The sequence below is a fragment of the Takifugu rubripes genome, chromosome 8, assembly GCF_901000725.2.
Source record: "Takifugu rubripes chromosome 8, fTakRub1.2, whole genome shotgun sequence".
In the NCBI taxonomy this organism is placed as follows: Eukaryota; Metazoa; Chordata; class Actinopteri; order Tetraodontiformes; family Tetraodontidae; genus Takifugu; species Takifugu rubripes.
In genome coordinates, this window is record NC_042292.1 from 17,496,792 (window position 1) to 17,514,082 (window position 17,291).

Sequence of the window (17,291 nt, forward strand, 5' to 3'; positions counted from 1 at the left end):
GCGACTCGCGAGCGTTTAAAAGGCAGAAGATTTGTTTTTGTGACGCAAAGTAAAACTCCATTATTATCCCCTCCATTATTTCTTTTAAATAACGAACTATGAATAAACTACTATTTTCAGATTTAAACCAGGTCTAATTCTTTATAACCACAGCAATGTTCAAAAATGTAAAATCACCGACCCACCTTTCGTAGTGATGCATTCTTGATTCGGTTATACAATACAAAGGAAGAATAACCTTCCCATCACTTAAATATTACCTAAAGTTTTATACCATATAGGTGCCTTGTTGTCGCTTCCTTGCTTCAAGCAGCATCAAACACATGCTCATGCTCTGTAAATAGACAGTAGACGGAGTTGCATGGTCAAAGGGCTCCAACGGCTGCACGGTCACATGGCTTTTCCAATCCCAGGCTGGTGTATTATATTGATATATGTTTTACTGACATAATAATGGAGATGCACACAACAGATGTCCTTGAGCTGAATTGCCATGACTAACTCAATCCCCAGTTTCTCCAAATCCTCTTAAACAGAGTTAAAAAGACATACGATGCCAGCTCTGTGCCTCAGGAGTGTTTGTGAAACAGAGACGTTGCTGCAGACTGTGTTGTTTTATTCAACAGAAATGCATTTGTTACATATGCTATTGACATTCCTAAAAGAGCAGTGCCACCAAGGAGAAAACCTTATTTCCTTTGTCTCTCGTTATTTTAAATTAAAGTGCAGACAGATGCCCGTTGGAAGTTGCTGGATATGAATGGAAGAATAGACCTATTTGCATTTATTGCAACTAAATGAGATTATTATTGATGGAACATTGGAGATAAAATCTGTGTTTTGCCATTTCCTACAACAAAGCTATGAATAAGTCACATCTCACCTCCTGCTTCTAGATGCTACATATGTAACTGTGTTGACACATTCAAGAGCGAAACCACTCCTTAGGTTGATGTTTTATGCAACAAGGTTATGGCTGAATGTCAAAGAAACATACGTGACCCGTTTAATTCTGCCTTAGAACTTCAGCCAAACATCATGTTTCCTATCATGTTTGTTTTCATTGGTGATCCACCTGAAACTCTCAAAATGTAGACCTCCGTTCCTAATTAGCACCTTAAAGTCTATTCTTAAATTGCGTTTCCTGATTTCCTAATGAACACAGTTGTTTCGCAGAATTCTGAGAGAAAAGGTGATTTTATAAAGGGTCAATTTTGACTTTCAAGTTAGAACTAAGACAAAAAGACATTTTCATTTTAAAAATGAGCCTTTCTCATTCATTTTAGATGGACATATCACACGTGGCCCTGCTCCTCTTCTATACACCCAATGAAAGAACACCAACATTTGTCTTTTTTCATCAATAATACCATCTGGTAAAGACTTTCCAGCTGATAAAAGAAATAGCAGCAGTATTTTTCTACTTCTCTACAGCTACATTTTGATATCTGCAACGCGATTAACAATAATTCAAATTAAACTAAAATCCATAAAATACTCTCATGTTTTTTTAACAAGGTCAAATTTGTGGCAAGACCACAGTTTTTCCAAGCCTAGAGGGCTGATACTGGCTGATACTTCATGGCTTCCCTGAGTCTTTGACCCCGCTCTGACCCCACGGTGCTGCTGGGGAGGCCGGAAGCTGGATCATCTTCTCCAGGAGGTTCATCATGCGCTCCTGGAGCTGCAGACACTGGAGCTGCAGGAGGCTCTGCTGCTTCAGGGCCCGATGGACTTCCCTGCAGGTCTCCTCTATGGCCCGACTGGACCTCTTCTGCTGCTGCAGCATGGCCTGCATCAGCCGCAGCTTCTTCTTCTTCATGGACAGTTGTTTACTGGCTTGTCTTTGCCTGGCTGACGTAGGATGAGAGCTGGGGGGGCACAAAGTGAAGTACAAGGTATTAAAACTGTGATTATAATCCAAGTACTGAGATTAAATATAAAGGAAAGGAACAAAGGTTTGTAACTGGTGCTTAGTATTGGTAACCTTATTGATATGTGACCCCCTGGGAAAACACTGGGGGAACTTAAAATCTTAGCTGAAAATAAACATGAAAAGTTAATCTTTGATAAAGTCCATTCAGCCAAAAAAGCAACCAGAGCAGGAACACCAGATGAGAATTGCAATAATTTGTGGGTCCCACTTGTAAATTAATCTGAAAACATTTTTTTGATTTTGATTTTGTTCGGTAATCAAAGATTGGTGACCATAATTCAAAATGGCCGCCACGACTAACCCTCCTTCAGAGAACTGTGGGCCCCTCGTGAGCAGCTCTGTCAAAGACAACGCGGCCTCTCGTAACGTGTTACCTGGAGCCCTGCGTGTGTTCGCTGTCTGAGCTCAGCGAGTCAAATTCTTGTTTGATCTCCATCTCATCCGAGGAGCCCGTGTACTCGGGCAGGAACCCCACCATCCCCTCCTCGGTCACCAGGGTGTCGGTGGACTGGGACGAGGTGGAGGGTCCGGCCCCGGAGGCCTGGAATTCCAAAGAGGTCACCCGGCCGTTCTCCAGAGGCTTGGACAGGATCTTCTCGATGGCCTTATAATAAGGCCAGTCTGGGATCTCTCCGCTCTTCCCAACCGTGGCTTTAAGTCTCCTGTTGGAACAAAACTAGTTAGTTTTATAAAAGCAAAAACGGCCTCGCAGCTGGAGTCCGAAGTCGCAGCTGAAACATTTGCCGCACTTGCCTGTACTGGAAAGACATGTTGGTGATTTTCATCTTGATCTCCTCTTTGAAGCGCTGCTCTCCAGTCAGGTGGAAAAACCTCTGGGACATCTTCTCGTAAACCTTGGCGTTCCTCTTGCTCAGTTTCAGCTCGTTGTGGTATTCCTCCCACACGTACAGCAGGGCCTTCATCTCGCTGTCTGTCCAGTTCGGGGCCCGCCTGTGCTTCTCGCTGTGGCCTGGCATCAGGTAGCTGAAACTGTCATCTGCGGCCATTTTTGAAACCGCTCTGTTGGCCCGTGCAGGCTGCCTTTGCAGAGTGGTTTGAAAGGGTTAATTTGAAAGCCTTTTTACTGTTCCAACACGTGTGGTGACAAACACACACAGCCTGGACTCTGCCCTTCCCCCCTTGAGCCAATCTGAAAGAGGACTCAAAATGGGGCCTAAGGCAGGAGAGGAAACCGGTTAAAAGCTTTTAGTGGCGTGTGATGTCACTGTGACATCAAGTTGCCTTGGCAACAGTGAGGGAGGCCCTTCATTTTCCCTCCCCCTGATCCGACCACTCCCATCTGCTCCCCTTTCCGCGCCATGTTGCAGCACAGGCAGCACAAAAAGCTTTTAGCTGAAAGGCGGCGGAGTGAGTGAACGAGGCAGCAAGCGGCTTTGAAACACGAGCTTATTTCTAAATGGGTGGGGGTGAGAAAAGAAAAAGAGAGCAGAGACCACCGGTATGTGTTTCCCAGGCAACCAAGCACTGAAGTTGGCAGACAGCCGAGCCGCTGCTCCGTTTAAAAGCTTTTAATAATAGACCAGATGAAGAGAAGGATGAGTTGTGTGTGTGTGTGTGTGTGTGGAGGGGGGACCGTGAGTCTGCAGTTTAGACCTGAAAGCAGAGCGAAAGCCTCTTTTTGTGTGGTATTTGCTGACATTGGAAAGAAAAAGGCAACTGATGATGATAATAAGAACCCCTGTGATGCAGCAAAAAAAACCTCCTTTCCCAACTGTGGGCTGTGGATAAGAGACCCCCCACCCAGGAAGGATTTCTCCAACAAGTTGATGACCCCCTCCCCCTCGTAATATGGGATCACCCCCCCATTTTAAGCATGCTAATCTGCTATATTACGCCCCCTCCTCCTCCTCTACCCCCTCGCATCTCCTGCAGCAGACGTTGACACAGGAAACTCTTCGTCCTGCATCAGCCCAAGTCACATTCATCTTTATGAATATGCCACCGGTTGTTGTTGGCCCCCTCACGCCATCGACCCCCATCTGCTGACCTGAGCGCCACGCGTCAACTCCAGCGAATCCAGCACATCTACGGCTCAAGGCCAAACTTGACGCTCCCGCTATCGCAGGAAGGCAGAAACAAATGAAAGTTTATGTGAAAGGCAGTTTTGTCCTCTTCACTGTCCAATTAAAACAAAACTGGCAAACGAGATGGAGAATAAGTGTTGGTTTCTTTCTTCCCATTAGCCCAACCTTTTATAACCGGGTTCCCAGAATGAATCCTGAAGCTGGGGTCCATTATAATTATGCTTGATTATCCACACACACCTTTTCATTCATTAAATTAGAAGTAATCCAGACTATTAATCCAAGGGCCAGACTAATCTACAGATAAACTGGTCATACGGCCCTCAAGCCTAGAAGTCATTAAATCGGGTTATCTGCAAAAAGGAAGCACTGTTAAACACACACGCATGGAAATATCAACGGCTGCCACAGAATAAAGGCATGAAGTCCACTTTCTCTCCTTTAACCTTAGAAAAAATGTTTAATGCAAATTTGTGCACATAAACACACATACAGTACACTTCATACATGAAATATCAATACCACTTTTTTTTAAATGTCAGCCTACATTAGTATCAGCACGCACGGCTGCCCGTCAGGTGTTAAAGCGGTCCGCGGCGGACCCAATCACAATCAGCTGGTTTCAAAACTAGAGTCTTCTGCAGCTGCTCATGACAAAAATAAAAGTAACATAAACACGAGGGAAAGAAAATGAAGTAGTGTGATTAGCATTTGAGGCTGGTGTGTGCGAGACCACAAAAATGGGAGACGCGAGCCGTCCTCTGCATTTTTGAGACCGAGCAGAAAGAACTGTGCAAGTCGGAGCTCAGGGAGGGTTGACCTAAGCCTTTCATGAGGGGGGGGGGGACTCGACTCCCCCTAGCGTAGGAGGGTGGTGGCTGCGGGGAGGTTATCTTATCCTCTATCAGTCTTTAACATCGATGCAGATACAAGAAGACAGAAGCTATTAAATTGCACCCATGCTCTGATAGCAGGACAATTAAGGAATGTCTGTTTGTCAATAACAAATAGAAAATACTGAAAATGTGTTTTTTTTTTTAAAAGGAAAAAAAAAGCTGGGTAAACATAAAAAAGTGTCAGGCAAACTCTGGTAGACTACTGTCGACCTCAGCCTACACTTCAGTTTGTCATGCCACACCAATGCGTAGAAAGACACTGTACAAAACAAAATGCAGAATAAAATTATAGATATAAAAAAATGACTGAATGGAAAGAATAACATAAGATATCAAGTACTGATATTATACAACAATTCATTTTCATTAAGGAAAAAACTAACTAAAAATGGATGTAGTTCTGTAAAAGTACCACTAGAGGTCAGCAAATAGTCATGCTCAGATATCCAGTTATACAGTTGAAATATTTATCAGTTTCTTCTGCCTTTGAACTACAAATATTGACCTCACTTCCATCTTCCTTTTCCACCCTCTTCTTTCCACATAGCAGCAGTAGCAGTGCTAAGCTAAAATCATGTAGTTACATTCATGATATGAATCCTCACAGTATACAGTAAATGTTCCATTTAATCTAACGCTGAAATGTTTGTGCACAGTGCTCCTGCATCTCGCTGGACCAGATGGAAACCACGATTTCCCGTCCGCACCAACTCATGCAGCCGTCAAAGAAACATCACTGCCCAAACCTTCTCTGTAACCTTCCCGTCAAGAGTTTACTGAAGTTGTTCGTGTGATAAGTCGTCTCCTGGTTCTTTTTAGGTTTGGAGACACTGTCCAGCTGCGGTTGCCGCTGCAGGTTTGCACGTCTGGAGACTCTGGCATCGTTTGACACATTCTGGATTCAGTCTCTTGGTAAACACTCCTCCTCGGTGATGCCCTGCGCCTTTAGCTCTTCCAGGACATTGTCCAAGTGGCCCGGATCTGGGTAACCGTGGCCCGTCAAGTTGGAGCCAAACTCTGTCTTGTGGTGAACCTCATTCCAGATGACGGTGTCGGACTCGCCGGTGGTGCTGGACGTGCCAACGGAGAAAATTAACCGACGGTCCCACGCTACCAGAAGAAGCCTCAGAACCTAGAGGAGGAGATGAGAGGCCATCCCATATGTTTAAGGGCATGAGTCAAAGCCCACTTCATTTAAAAATAACTACTAAATTCAAAAGCCTTGTGATTCTGTACCTTGCGGCCTTTCTCACTGTCGGGGAGGTAGCAGTGTCTGGGGAACCCGCGGGCAGTGAAGGGCTTGCCTGGATTTGGATGCTCTGGACCCTAAACACCAATAACACAGTTCCTTAGATCCTCTACGAGGACACTTCCCCGGTTACTTTAGAAGCAAAAACATCAAGGAGACACTACCTGGATGCCTGGAGGGATATTATAAATGATCCGGATGGTTTTGCAGTCGGGGTGGCCAGGTAGGGAGTGGGGAATGACATGGTACTCCATCTTTCCTGGGGGCTGGTTGCCAGTCTTGACTCCGTGGATAGTCTTGCATGTGGGGCACTGCAGGCTGCCGTCCTTGTTGCCATTGTTGTACATGGCGACGAGGCACTGGAGGTGGTACTGGTGGCCACACTGTACCAACCGGCCCACCGACTCGGCTCGCGAGATGCCTCCGACGCCAGGACCTTTGTAGCCTGAAGGTCCGGCCAGAGCCTCCATGCAGATGGTGCAATCCTGAAGGAGGTCAGGGTAGGCTTTAATTAGGACCGTTCTTTTGATGTGCAACTTGGAATTACGGTCTTTAGACTGCATTCTTAGCTCAAGATCATTCTAAAGAGCTTACCTCCTCGGGTGGATTGCGGACTTTCTGAAGGTACCTCTTCACCACCTCTTCTGGAGTCTTGCCTACAAGAACACAAAACGCCGTTAAAGATGGGGTAAGGATAAGGCTCATAGAAGAAAAAGAGCGTCTCAAACCCACCTTTACGAGCCTGTTTCTTCGTGGTCTTCCGACAGCAGTGGCCCAGACCCGGGACGGGCTTGATGTCACTCTTGCTGACCGGCGGAGGGTGAAGCACAAGCTTGGGGGGGCGAGTCAGGCAGACAGGAAGTCCTGCCGCGCTCATCAGAATCCCCGTGATTCCTACCAACACCCAGCAGAGGGGGGTTAACCTACAGCCCTGCCAAGTGGGTTTCCAGCCATTCAAAGACAATCAAAGTGGTCTTTACCTGCCAGTGCAGGGTGCACAGGGCTGGAACCGTTCAGGTTCTTCACAGGAACAGTTGGCACTCTGAAGAGAAAACAAATTTGTGTTAAGAACTGTGTCACTGGCGGCCAGGTGTCACTCCAACCCATATGGGCCACGTCCGGCTCTGCTGAGGCACCTGTAAGCACCATATGTTCAGCCCATCCAAGCAGGCTAAGGAGCTTTTGTGGAGTCAGTCACACAAAAACCAGACAGCTGTTCCCTATCGGCACTTGACATCCTGCCGACTGACGTTTCACATCAAGAAGCACCTCGACTTTTACACCTTTGCGTCGACGTTGCCCGTTTCGTCAGCTTTTCTCAACTATCCCGTGATCACGATACAGCAGAATACAACAATGACAAAAGGAATCCCCTTTAAATGACAGATATACTGTAGTTGTTAGCCTAAAGGATTACAAGCTTCAGTATGGAAAGCAAAAAGAAATGATTTTCAACAGCGCCGACTCCTTTCTCCATCGTATTAAAAGCACCCGACGGCCAACGGTATTAAACTTTTGCTGGTCCACTTACGGTCTGCCAGTTCGGATAATGGTCATTTTGCTCTCTGATATTCCAGCTGCAGTCGACTTGAACAGGACCTGGTCAGGACCTCTGCTGCTCTGCTTGTGCTCAAGCTCTCCGACGTTCTTTTATAAGGCTAATCCACCTGCCTCCATCTGTTGGCTAAACTGCTGCAGGCCGGAGACGCATCACGAGTGGGATTACCTGTCAGGTGCTACGTCACTCTGCCATAAGGTTGACAGCCTGTCCACTCACTTATGTGAAGCTTTGTTATTCTTAAACACCTGTGAGCTTTTAAATGTAGGATTTATAAAGTCCTTTAACTCCCTGCTGGAAGTTTAAATGACTAATTCAATAGAAATTTCTTAATCTAAGAGCACTGCTAACAGCTTGTCTAGCTAGTTTATTCATGTCATTTTTGTCTTGTAATTTAATTTAGTCATTTATAGTCCTGACTGTCCACATGTGCTATAATGTCTAGAAGGCAGCAGGAAATGTACATATTATTGGATGGATATATCCTTCATCAACACTTTTACAAAAGAATTACTGTTTAATCGAATTTAATCACATTTTTACAAGCGAGCATTTAGATATTTTGATTTTCAATAATTGGAACGTCCTTGAATGAAACCTTATAATGAAAATTCTGATTTGTGTATGTGTCAGACCCATCTTAAGTGTTTTTTTCTACATCAAATATAGACCCTGGGCTCCACATATTTCTAGGAAGATGAAAGCAGATGGATTAAAGTGTCGACCAGAGTCCCGAATGATGCCAAGCAGACACGGCTGTTGCTGCACTTTACTTCTTTAACTCGGATGTGTTTACTAACAGGCTAATCCTGCTAGCTGTCACGTTTGCATCGCCTGTAGGTGAACCAGTAACAGAACTGGGTCAAAGCCGGGGGCCGAGGAGATGACTAACAGTGACGTGTCAGTGAGAGCAATATGATCGAAGGTGCGGCAGAGAAAGGGCAGGAAACGACAGCAACGTCATCCTGTCACGTTTTCCTGATCCGCAGCTAATCTGGTAGCATTAGCGCAGCTTCCATCTGGACCACTGGGTGTTGCTGACCGGGGGGGACCCAATCTGCAGCATAACCGCACACAACTATGACTGGATGTGATTCTACACAACATGAGACGTGCACACCTGAAGTCCAGACTGACATAAGGCTAAAAAAGCAAAAATGCTGAAACTGGATTTTTCCCAGTGGGCAGACAGGAGGATAAAGGAGAGCTACAGGTGTGCATGGGTTCAAACTTTTGTCACAGCTTTAATCTGCAAACAGCTTCTCTGGGAACCATCTGTTCCATTGCACCACAGGTAATGAGACAGTAAGTAGATCAGTTTTACATGACAAAATCACCAAATAACACTGCATTTCCACCATAGCATTAAAGTCTATAAAGGCCCATCCACGTTGGCATGGTCGTCCTCATGGTGTCGTCGTTACAAGTTTGGTCATTCTGTGCATTAAATAGAACATAGGATCATTTCTTCAAAGTACCGGTGTTTTTCTAATGCTCTTCTTCATATAAAGAAGACTCAAGGACTGAGATTTTGCAGACTTCAAGGGTAACTTGTTGGCCAGGGGAGGGCGGTGACGGCTCAGTCTGCAGGGGACTGGGCTGACAAGCAGCGGTGGAGGACATCAGACTTTTCTTGCCATGAAAACACAACTTGGGCCCTAACTGGACAACTGAAGGGTGTGTAAACGCATCGGATTGACTCGCCATATTCAACTAAGACAGGGACCACACTGCCACCTAGTGGCCCGGCATGCCATTTTATTCTAATATGTTTTTCTTCATAAACCAGAATCAGGCATTCTTCAAAGGCTAACCCATGCTAAGCTACTCAGTACAGGACGTCGCTACATGCCCCTGCAGGGGCAGTTATGGACACGGGGGGAAAAGATGATGGCAGTTGAAACGCAACGTTCGGCTGATATGGCCAAAGAACGGGCGAGTGGCCTCACACACAGGAGAGATTACCAAAGTGAGAATATTAATCCCGCTGTGTTTGGTATTAATACCAGGTTTAGCTGGATGACTAATGCGCAGATTGCGAAGGCCGAGGAGCTCTGCAAGGCGAGCACGTGCAGACACTCTACCAAGCAGGCATTCATGTGCACATGTGCCTGGGCACATTATACAGCCTCGCAAACATCTGGAATCCGAGTCTGTGTGTATTCACAGTGATCCGCTGACGTCTCAAACCATGTGAGCGTTTCAGGCTCTTACAACAGCCCCCAGACATTTTGGTCTTGCCCCCCCAACCCAAACAAATACAACCGTCTGCGCAAAAAGGAAAAAAAGTCAACTATCCATATTTCTGCTCCCTCCTTCGACCCTTTAGAACAGCAGTATAAGAAATCTATTGTCGACACGCAACTGAAAAACTAATGTTTTGTTGTCACGAGTTGCAAAACCAAGGTCCTGTTTTGAGAAGCTGTCACATTCCATAATCATGGAGACATCCCGCATGGTCTAAAGTTATTCCAGATGAAAATAACTGCAGTGTCATGGACACAGACGCACAACTGCAAAGGATTTCCAGGCTTTTCATAGGCAAACAGGCCTGAAGCGTTTAGAAATAAAGACAACAAGAATTTCACTCTGTGTGTGTGTGTGGTTAAGTGTGAATGAGGATAATTCTACATTAACTGGTTGCATGACAAATGTCTGGAATGTGAAACACTTGTGAAAGCACAGATTGTTTGGTCTGAATGCTCTTCATTGTGTTATTGACATTTTTTAACCCGATAAAATGAACTTGCCAGATGGATTTTGTCATGAAGATTAAAAGTTTGTGCATGCTAATGAGGGCTGATGTCACATGCCCTAATCAGGGCTTTAAACTAATTAAATTCCGACTGAAAATGAAACTTGCTTCGGGTCTCCGTAAGCGGTATATTGACAAAATTGCGGCAACAAAATGCTAACAGCTAATTCTAATAATGTGATGCTTTGGCTTCACTTTCGAGGGACTCTCAGGCTACTTACCCAGAGGCAATAAGAGCACGTGACTGGGCCATTGCGATGCGCTGCAGTGCTGGTCGGCTCAGCCCAGCGAGGCTGGACCTGGGCGGCAGAGGCGCGGCACAGGCGGCACCCGATGAGGACACGGGACCCAGGACCCGAGCGGAAGGTGAGGGCGTGCAGGTGGAGGAGGCCGTGGAGATCAGCGGTAGGCCCGGAGCGGGAGCCGCTGGGGCGGTCGAGCAAGTGGAAAGGGAGGATGAGGTGGAGGGTTGAGAGGCAGAGGTGGAGGCGGACGCGAGTGTCGTGGAGGGCGGAGGAGGGGGAGGGGGAGGAGGCAGGGGCGGAGGAGGGGGCCGAGTGGAGGAGATGGACAGGGCTGCGGTGGCCGAGTTGAGGAAGGAGAAAGAGTTGTTGAAGCCACCGCCAAAGCCAAGGGTGGCGCTAGCGACGCTGCTCCCACCAACGATACCTCCGGGATCCACAGTGTAGCCACCTGTCGCCCCAACTACAGACGTCCTGTGAGGGGAAAAGGAGCGGGATAGGGCAGGTGGCCGGGGAAGGGTTAGCGAGTACGACCCTCCGGGGATTTGGTGACTGCTGAATTTGGGACTGGGCGGCTTGGTCTGCGGCGGTCTCCGGCCCAGAGTTTGAGCAGCCGACATGGCTCCTGCTTTGACGCTGAGCACCAACATGCACTGCTGACAGGCACAGGGCTGCCCCAATGAGGTGATGGCAGATGCAGGAAGGGCCCCACTGGGGTACGCACTGCCATTTCCAGTCCCGCTGCTGCTCATCCTGATCCCCATGCCAGCCCCAGAAACATCCACCCCAAGCAGTCCTCCCTGGCTGGGCATGGACATGGGCCCCCAGGCGTGGTGGGATTTTGGAAGCGGCCCAGACACCAGCGGGTAAGCCAGATCGGAGCGGCGCTGGATGCGTCGGCAACGCTGCGTCTGCCCATTGATTTGGGTCATGTTTTCAAAGTCAATGAGGTAGCAGAAGCCCAGAGGCGCCAGGTCCAGCCAGGACTGCTGGCGGTCGTGTGCGGCCTGGATTGCGATGCCCACCTCCGTGTCGTACGCCGTCCAACTGCCGGTGTCGTTCTCCCACTCCCACAACCAGCCCTGACCCGGTGCTGTGTTCGGGTCGTAGAAGCTACGTCGAACCGGTCGAAGGGTTCCTGGAGCAGGGAGATAGACGACGGAATTTAGCATTTGTTTTCCTTCCATTGAAGTAGTACTTGAAAGAGGAACTTTTCTTTTTTACTTTTTCGTTTTAGTTGGAATCATGGGGCTTAGTTTGTCAGGATCAGCTGGTGTTTTAATTCACGTGGACAAGTTCATTGCAACTCTAACAAATTCAACATGTCTGTGTTTGCTTGCTAAGAATTTGGGCAAACAGGTTTCCCCTGGTAACAGCACACGCTGTTCTGAATTCTGATTGGCTGGCAGCCTTGATCTGACCAGAAACTGGCTGTTGTTTGCTTTCCCAGGGACTCCGGAGGAACTTAAATGTAACACATCCGAGCATGAAAACCGTTTGAGAGACTGAGACGCAAGAGCGAGGACATCGTTCTTCTAATCACCTTCTGCAGCACCGTTTGGTGATAACCTTGGACAGGAGTCCATTCATGAAGTCTGTTCCCATCGACCCAGTTTCATCCATGACCTCAGACTTCTGAAATTCCTTCCCACCCTTCTCCTCCCTCTTCTCCTCCTCCCTGTCTCCTATTTAGTCTGGGGGCACCCAGCCCCCCACATTTCAGCTTCTGCTGGGTTTGGAAAACAAAGTACACAAAGGCCTTTGTCAGCCAGTGTTGAGACTGAGGGGGTCTCTGCCAAAGTTAGATATCTGACAACTCCCCTCTTTGCTAGCCCCAGTACGTTTTTCTCAAGTACTGCAAAGTTTAAAGGGACTTGTTGCTTTTTTTCCTTCTTTTCTGCTATCCCTTAAAAATGTGCACACTGTTTTTATACATACACTTTACTGTGTACCATCAAATACATGCAACAAGTTTCCTCATGCGCCGCCACTTTGCAGATTGGAAGTTGCATATTTGCAGCAAAATGTAAGAAAAGGGACTAAAACCTACGATAGTGTGATCATTTAAAGTGGAAATGTACTTGAATGTGTGGACATTGTACTAATCCCTGCCTGCAAAAAACACAAAATGAATATTAGATCTGATAAATGACGACTCCGTCTCACACACCTCTCTGCTTTTCTTCCAAATCTCTTTTTAAAGTCTCTCTCTCGTTTCTGCTGCACTTTACATCAAACGTGCCCCCTAAAGCGTCAACTTTAGCTGCAGAAGTGGCACAAAGGCGTGAATAGTCCGTGCGGAAATAAATAAAAAGGCCCAGCCACATTGTTCCACCTCTCCTCTCCACTTCGCTGCTCACCTGTGTCTTGTCGGAACTGGTGCATGGAATGCAAATCGATGATGTAGGGCGAGAGGCGCAGGTCCACCTGGCCGAGGACAACGCTACCACAGCGCGGGTCGCTCCGGATGACTGCCTCGATGTGATGACAGACAGCCGGGCTGTAGGGCCGCCAGCGTCCGTGCTCGTTCAGCCATTCCCATACCACCACGGCGGATGCTAGTAACATCCTACCCCTGCAAAGGTGACAAAGCGACAACAACACGGAGGCGTAAATGAAAGCGAAAAGCACCGAGATGCTGGTGTTTAAAGACGCCCTGCTGCCGCGCTGCCGTGCATCCCTGCGCACAGTGGAGCTGCATCCATCTTGAACGGTTTGCAACCTAGATGTGTCCCCTATCAGTGGATATGAACGTATACAAGTCTATTTTTGGGATGACACTGCATGCACACTGTACCTTCCATGTTTGCAGTTTGGGTTAGGCAGCGACTAGGTGGTCCTTTAATGGCCCGGCAAGGATTGAGCGTTTTTAGGGCGCAAAAGGCCGTTTAGGATGGTTGCATTTTACTCCCTATGCAGATGAGTGACGTCTACTGAAATCATTTCTCCGGCACAATCAAGTTAGGGTGAGAGAAGAAAATGCAACTTGGAAATCTGCACTCGTGAAGTGGGTGTAGCTGTGGCAGACTGGCTTCGATGCTAATGTCCGTATCAAGCGCTCTTGGAAGGGAGAGTAAATTAGATATTTACCGGATTAGATCGGCTCCAGTCAAACGGCTGCTTTGTTGCACAGTTCGGCTGCTCTGTGATCCATCTGGTCACCGTGAGAACATCTGCTGGCGAAACCCCGGCATTCAGCTGCAGCTAGATCCCAATTTACTTTACTCGAGCTCACTCCTTTGTTCGTCCATTACGTCTCGGTCGTGCGGGTCTTTCACACACCACTGAAAAATAATTTGGCCGGCGAGTATTTGACATTCGCGTGCGTGAACACTCCCACGCCACGGAGGCCTCCCACGTCCAATCAGATGTGATCGAGTGCTCCGTCTGACCAATGACCGACGTCTCGCATCTGGACCTCGCTCTATTGCAAATATTAGCAGCTTTGATGATTTCTTCTAAATTGTCAACATATTTTTTTAAATTGTGAGACATACTTGAAAACAAATAAAATAATAACCAACAGAAATAAAATGAAAGTCGTCAAGGTAAAAGCGTTGGAGATGCCGGGGATTGAACCCGGGACCTCATACATGCGAAGCACGCGCTCTACCACTGAGCTACATCCCCATTGGACGTTTTATAAGCATTATAACCACATATAAAACCACTATATACGAACCATTCTTACCGCAAGATCGTAGGTAGTGACTTTCTTCTTATGGTCCGCGGTCAATCTCAACATTTAAGTTAACTTTTACTATTTCAGAGGCTTATAAAAGAACAATTTCTGTTCTTTACAGTTATCACTTGTTGATACTTTTCCTTATTCTCAAAATTTAAGAAACTTATGAATTTAAGTACGTCTCATCTCGTTGGATACGTAGGAAATATACTTTTTAAAAAAGCGAATAATAATGTGCAGAGCTGTAATTTCAGCCCATTAGCTCCTTAGCTTTAGATAAATAAGATCCGTAAAATGACATTAGTTGATTGTTATTTCAGGATTTTCAGGAATACAGACACAAGCAAATATTCTCTTTTTAATCCTTTATGTTAAAAAAAACACATTTAAACTGTTCAATAAAACTGGTTTTTTACTTTACAGTATGCACAAACCTGACTGTTAAGCCAATAAACCACTTTTACATGAAAAGGTTTGAAAATGTTGCGTAATCTTGCACATTCCTAACAACTTATTTCATACATTGCTTATTTACCCCGATGGAGTTAACAGATATGTTGTCATGGGTGGGAGTTTACATTCTCTACGCTGGGTAATGAGCTCACTGTCAGGCCTTGGAATATTTCAGAACCCTCCCTTTTTGTTTCCTTCCCATCTGGTCTAAAGCGGAGTCACCTCGCTCAATCCCCTGGCCTGTTCCTCAGACCAGATGGCACTTCCAGAGAGTTGACTGATATTTATCAACAGTTCAGCACCTCCACTCCCTTCCCCTCCCAATTCTTCCTCCTTTTCCTCCCTTTTCTCCCCTCTCTCTGGCTCATCAGTGAGTCTGGCTTCTTCGCCTGTCTCAGAATCCTCCAAACTTGACTCGTCATCCGAAGAGTCGCCATCTTCTTCCTCTGCATTGCCATCTTTCTTCTCAATCTCGCTCACCTGGCTGTCACCTTTCTGCACCTGTGACTCTTCATCCCTAACTTCCTGCATTTCCATGTCATCATGGGGCCACAGCTGGACTCCAAAACGTGTCCCCAGGGCTAGTGCCACATTTCTCAGCCGGTCCCTGACTCCTCCATCTTTATACACAATGTTCCTGATTGTATATTCCCCATTTGACTCTTTGTTCAACTTCTTGTACAAGACAATCAAGAGCACCATCAAAACCAACATGCAGAAAAACAGGATCAGAACAGTCCGAGACATGCTAAAAAAAAGAAAAAAAAGAAAATTTGCTGTTAGTTACAATGCAGAAGTATAAATTGTGGTTATTTTATTAATAATAGTCATAGTTATTACAACATGAAATTAAAAGGTGATTTTCTGATACAAAGTGTAATAAATGACTAAAAGTGGATGTTAAATCCATTCATTTTAATATTGGTGTGCATCATCATTTTCTCTTGGTCTAAAGCACAAGATATGAATTTCATTTGATTTTTTCACTATAAAATAGAATTTTTAGGTCACAACAAAACTTTTAAAAAAAAAATAAAATTCCACAGAAGGAAGAAAGAAAGTCAGCTTAATTTAGAAAAAGTAAATTTCAAATAAAAATCATTCAACTCATATTAATTAATGTGTTATAAATGAAAATAAATCAGCTAAACACAAATAACGACCTAATTACATTTGGGTTAGATAGGTCAGCACCCTCACTTTGACTATTGGTTTTCATCGATGTCAGTAAAGGTATTTGTATTAAATACAACTTAAATAATTACAAATTCATTAGAAGGAGCAGAAAATTAGAATAAAAACACTTTCGCTGGTATTTTATGCAGCTCCCACTCAGTTAGTTTCAAACCACCAGCCCAAAGTGCCAGTATTGGTCTTTACTGCGCCATTTTTTTTCCAACTACCGGTAATGTGATTAGCAACATATAGCTTTCACCACAATCTTAAAATAAAATAAATAAATCTCAATTAAGAAAAATAATCCCATAGAATTAAAAACAAAATCAAATAAAACATTGTAAATGATTCTTCTAATCTTTGTCTAAATTTAAAAAAGGTTTGGACCTGATGCTATAAAAGTGTCAGACTGGGTCCAAAGTTGTAGTTACCTTCGTCGCTGTTCAACAGAAAAATCCAAATGTCTTTTGTGTCACACTTGCAGATTGAATTTTGCAGTCAAAACTTCGAAACTGTCAGTGTATCGGAGACGAGAGCCATCAGGAAATTCAAAATCAGGATCTGAAATAAATATGAACAGAAAGTTGGTGAAATGGAATAAAAAAACACATTATCATCTTCTTAGAACAATAACCTCACCCTCCTTCAAAACATGGTCCAAAATGATAACTACCAGCTGCTCTACAGTCTTATAATTGCTAAAATCATAGATAGTAACAGGAAGTGTGCATTCTGCTGTATCTTCGTCTGTAAGATGTGTGCGCTGCAGTGACAGGAAGCTAGCAGACCACTTGCTGTATTGCTGATTTCCTGTTAAGAGCAGCATCAGCAGCCTCACACAAGACATTTATTTCCTAGATTAATAGTATTTCACCAAAATAAAAATAAGTTGTCTGTGAAGCTCGATAATTTCACTAATCACACTTTCAATAAATTCAATCACCTGAAAAACCTTGCTTCACTTTGCTTTGAAGGTAAATTAGTCAACAAATATGCAAATGAAGGGTTAAAATGTTGGAAAAGTGTGCGAGGTTTACCTGTTGTCTGCATGAGAAAAGTCAGGAAATGAAATTTTGTGGTCCAGGGCGGCTTAAAAGTCTTGCAATTTGGACCCGGCGGCCGTCTGAACAGAGCTGCACGTGAAGATTGAGTGATGAAGGAAATGTGGTGAAGAGATCTTGCCGAGGGTGTGACGACAAACAAGAAGTGCAGTCTATTAATGGAAAGATGTGCATTTGAATATCAACTCGAGCTGGGCTGCAGACTTTTGCTACAGGTGCAGGTTAAATCAAAAGT

At 45.4% G+C, this 17,291-nt stretch overlaps 2 protein-coding genes and 1 non-coding gene across 5 annotated transcripts; all 3 read right to left on the bottom strand.

Moving 5' to 3' along the window:
* Positions 1 to 599: 599 nt before the first annotated feature.
* On the bottom strand, positions 600 to 3,276 carry msantd1 (Myb/SANT-like DNA-binding domain containing 1). Its single transcript, XM_003966898.3, has 3 exons — positions 2,690 to 3,276; positions 2,311 to 2,598; positions 600 to 1,871 (listed from the first exon to the last, which is right to left on the bottom strand). Exons 1-3 carry the CDS (start codon positions 2,941 to 2,943, stop codon positions 1,580 to 1,582), a joined length of 834 nt encoding a protein of 277 aa, XP_003966947.2. The 5' UTR covers positions 2,944 to 3,276; the 3' UTR covers positions 600 to 1,579.
* A 1,145-nt stretch (positions 3,277 to 4,421) lies between these two features.
* On the bottom strand, positions 4,422 to 17,283 carry dtx4a (deltex 4, E3 ubiquitin ligase a). Of its 3 annotated transcripts, none has more exons than XM_029839927.1 (11): positions 17,033 to 17,283; positions 16,427 to 16,556; positions 13,772 to 15,567; positions 13,042 to 13,256; positions 10,661 to 11,819; positions 7,107 to 7,168; positions 6,859 to 7,020; positions 6,721 to 6,782; positions 6,291 to 6,611; positions 6,114 to 6,203; positions 4,422 to 6,009 (listed from the first exon to the last, which is right to left on the bottom strand). In XM_029839927.1, exons 4-11 carry the CDS (start codon positions 13,247 to 13,249, stop codon positions 5,779 to 5,781), a joined length of 2,295 nt encoding a protein of 764 aa, XP_029695787.1. In that variant the 5' UTR covers positions 13,250 to 13,256; positions 13,772 to 15,567; positions 16,427 to 16,556; positions 17,033 to 17,283; the 3' UTR covers positions 4,422 to 5,778. The 3 variants fall into 3 exon arrangements, with proteins under 3 accessions (XP_029695787.1, XP_029695788.1, XP_011604955.2); XM_029839928.1 differs by lacking the exon at positions 17,033 to 17,283 and adding an exon at positions 16,635 to 16,992; XM_011606653.2 differs by lacking the exons at positions 13,772 to 15,567; positions 16,427 to 16,556; positions 17,033 to 17,283 and adding an exon at positions 13,479 to 13,639.
* trnaa-cgc (transfer RNA alanine (anticodon CGC)) lies at positions 14,240 to 14,311 on the bottom strand. The gene has a single exon. It is a non-coding gene; the product is annotated as a tRNA-Ala (tRNA).
* Positions 17,284 to 17,291: the final 8 nt, after the last annotated feature.

Excerpts from the sequence above, each read along its gene's own strand:
- msantd1 (XM_003966898.3), bottom strand. The coding sequence starts at position 2,943 with ATGGCCGCAGATGACAGTTTCAGCTACCTGATGCCAGGCCACAGCGAG. Across the intron at positions 2,599-2,689 it reads AACATGTCTTTCCAGTACAG|GAGACTTAAAGCCACGGTTG; the intron begins GCAAGTGCGGCA and ends TTGTTCCAACAG. Across the intron at positions 1,872-2,310 it reads GAACACACGCAGGGCTCCAG|CTCTCATCCTACGTCAGCCA; the intron begins GTAACACGTTAC and ends GTGCCCCCCCAG.
- dtx4a (XM_029839927.1), bottom strand. The coding sequence starts at position 13,249 with ATGTTACTAGCATCCGCCGTGGTGGTATGGGAATGGCTGAACGAGCAC. Across the intron at positions 7,169-10,660 it reads CGTGCTCTTATTGCCTCTGG|AGTGCCAACTGTTCCTGTGA; the intron begins GTAAGTAGCCTG and ends TTTTCTCTTCAG. Across the intron at positions 6,783-6,858 it reads GAAGAAACAGGCTCGTAAAG|GCAAGACTCCAGAAGAGGTG; the intron begins GTGGGTTTGAGA and ends GTGTTCTTGTAG.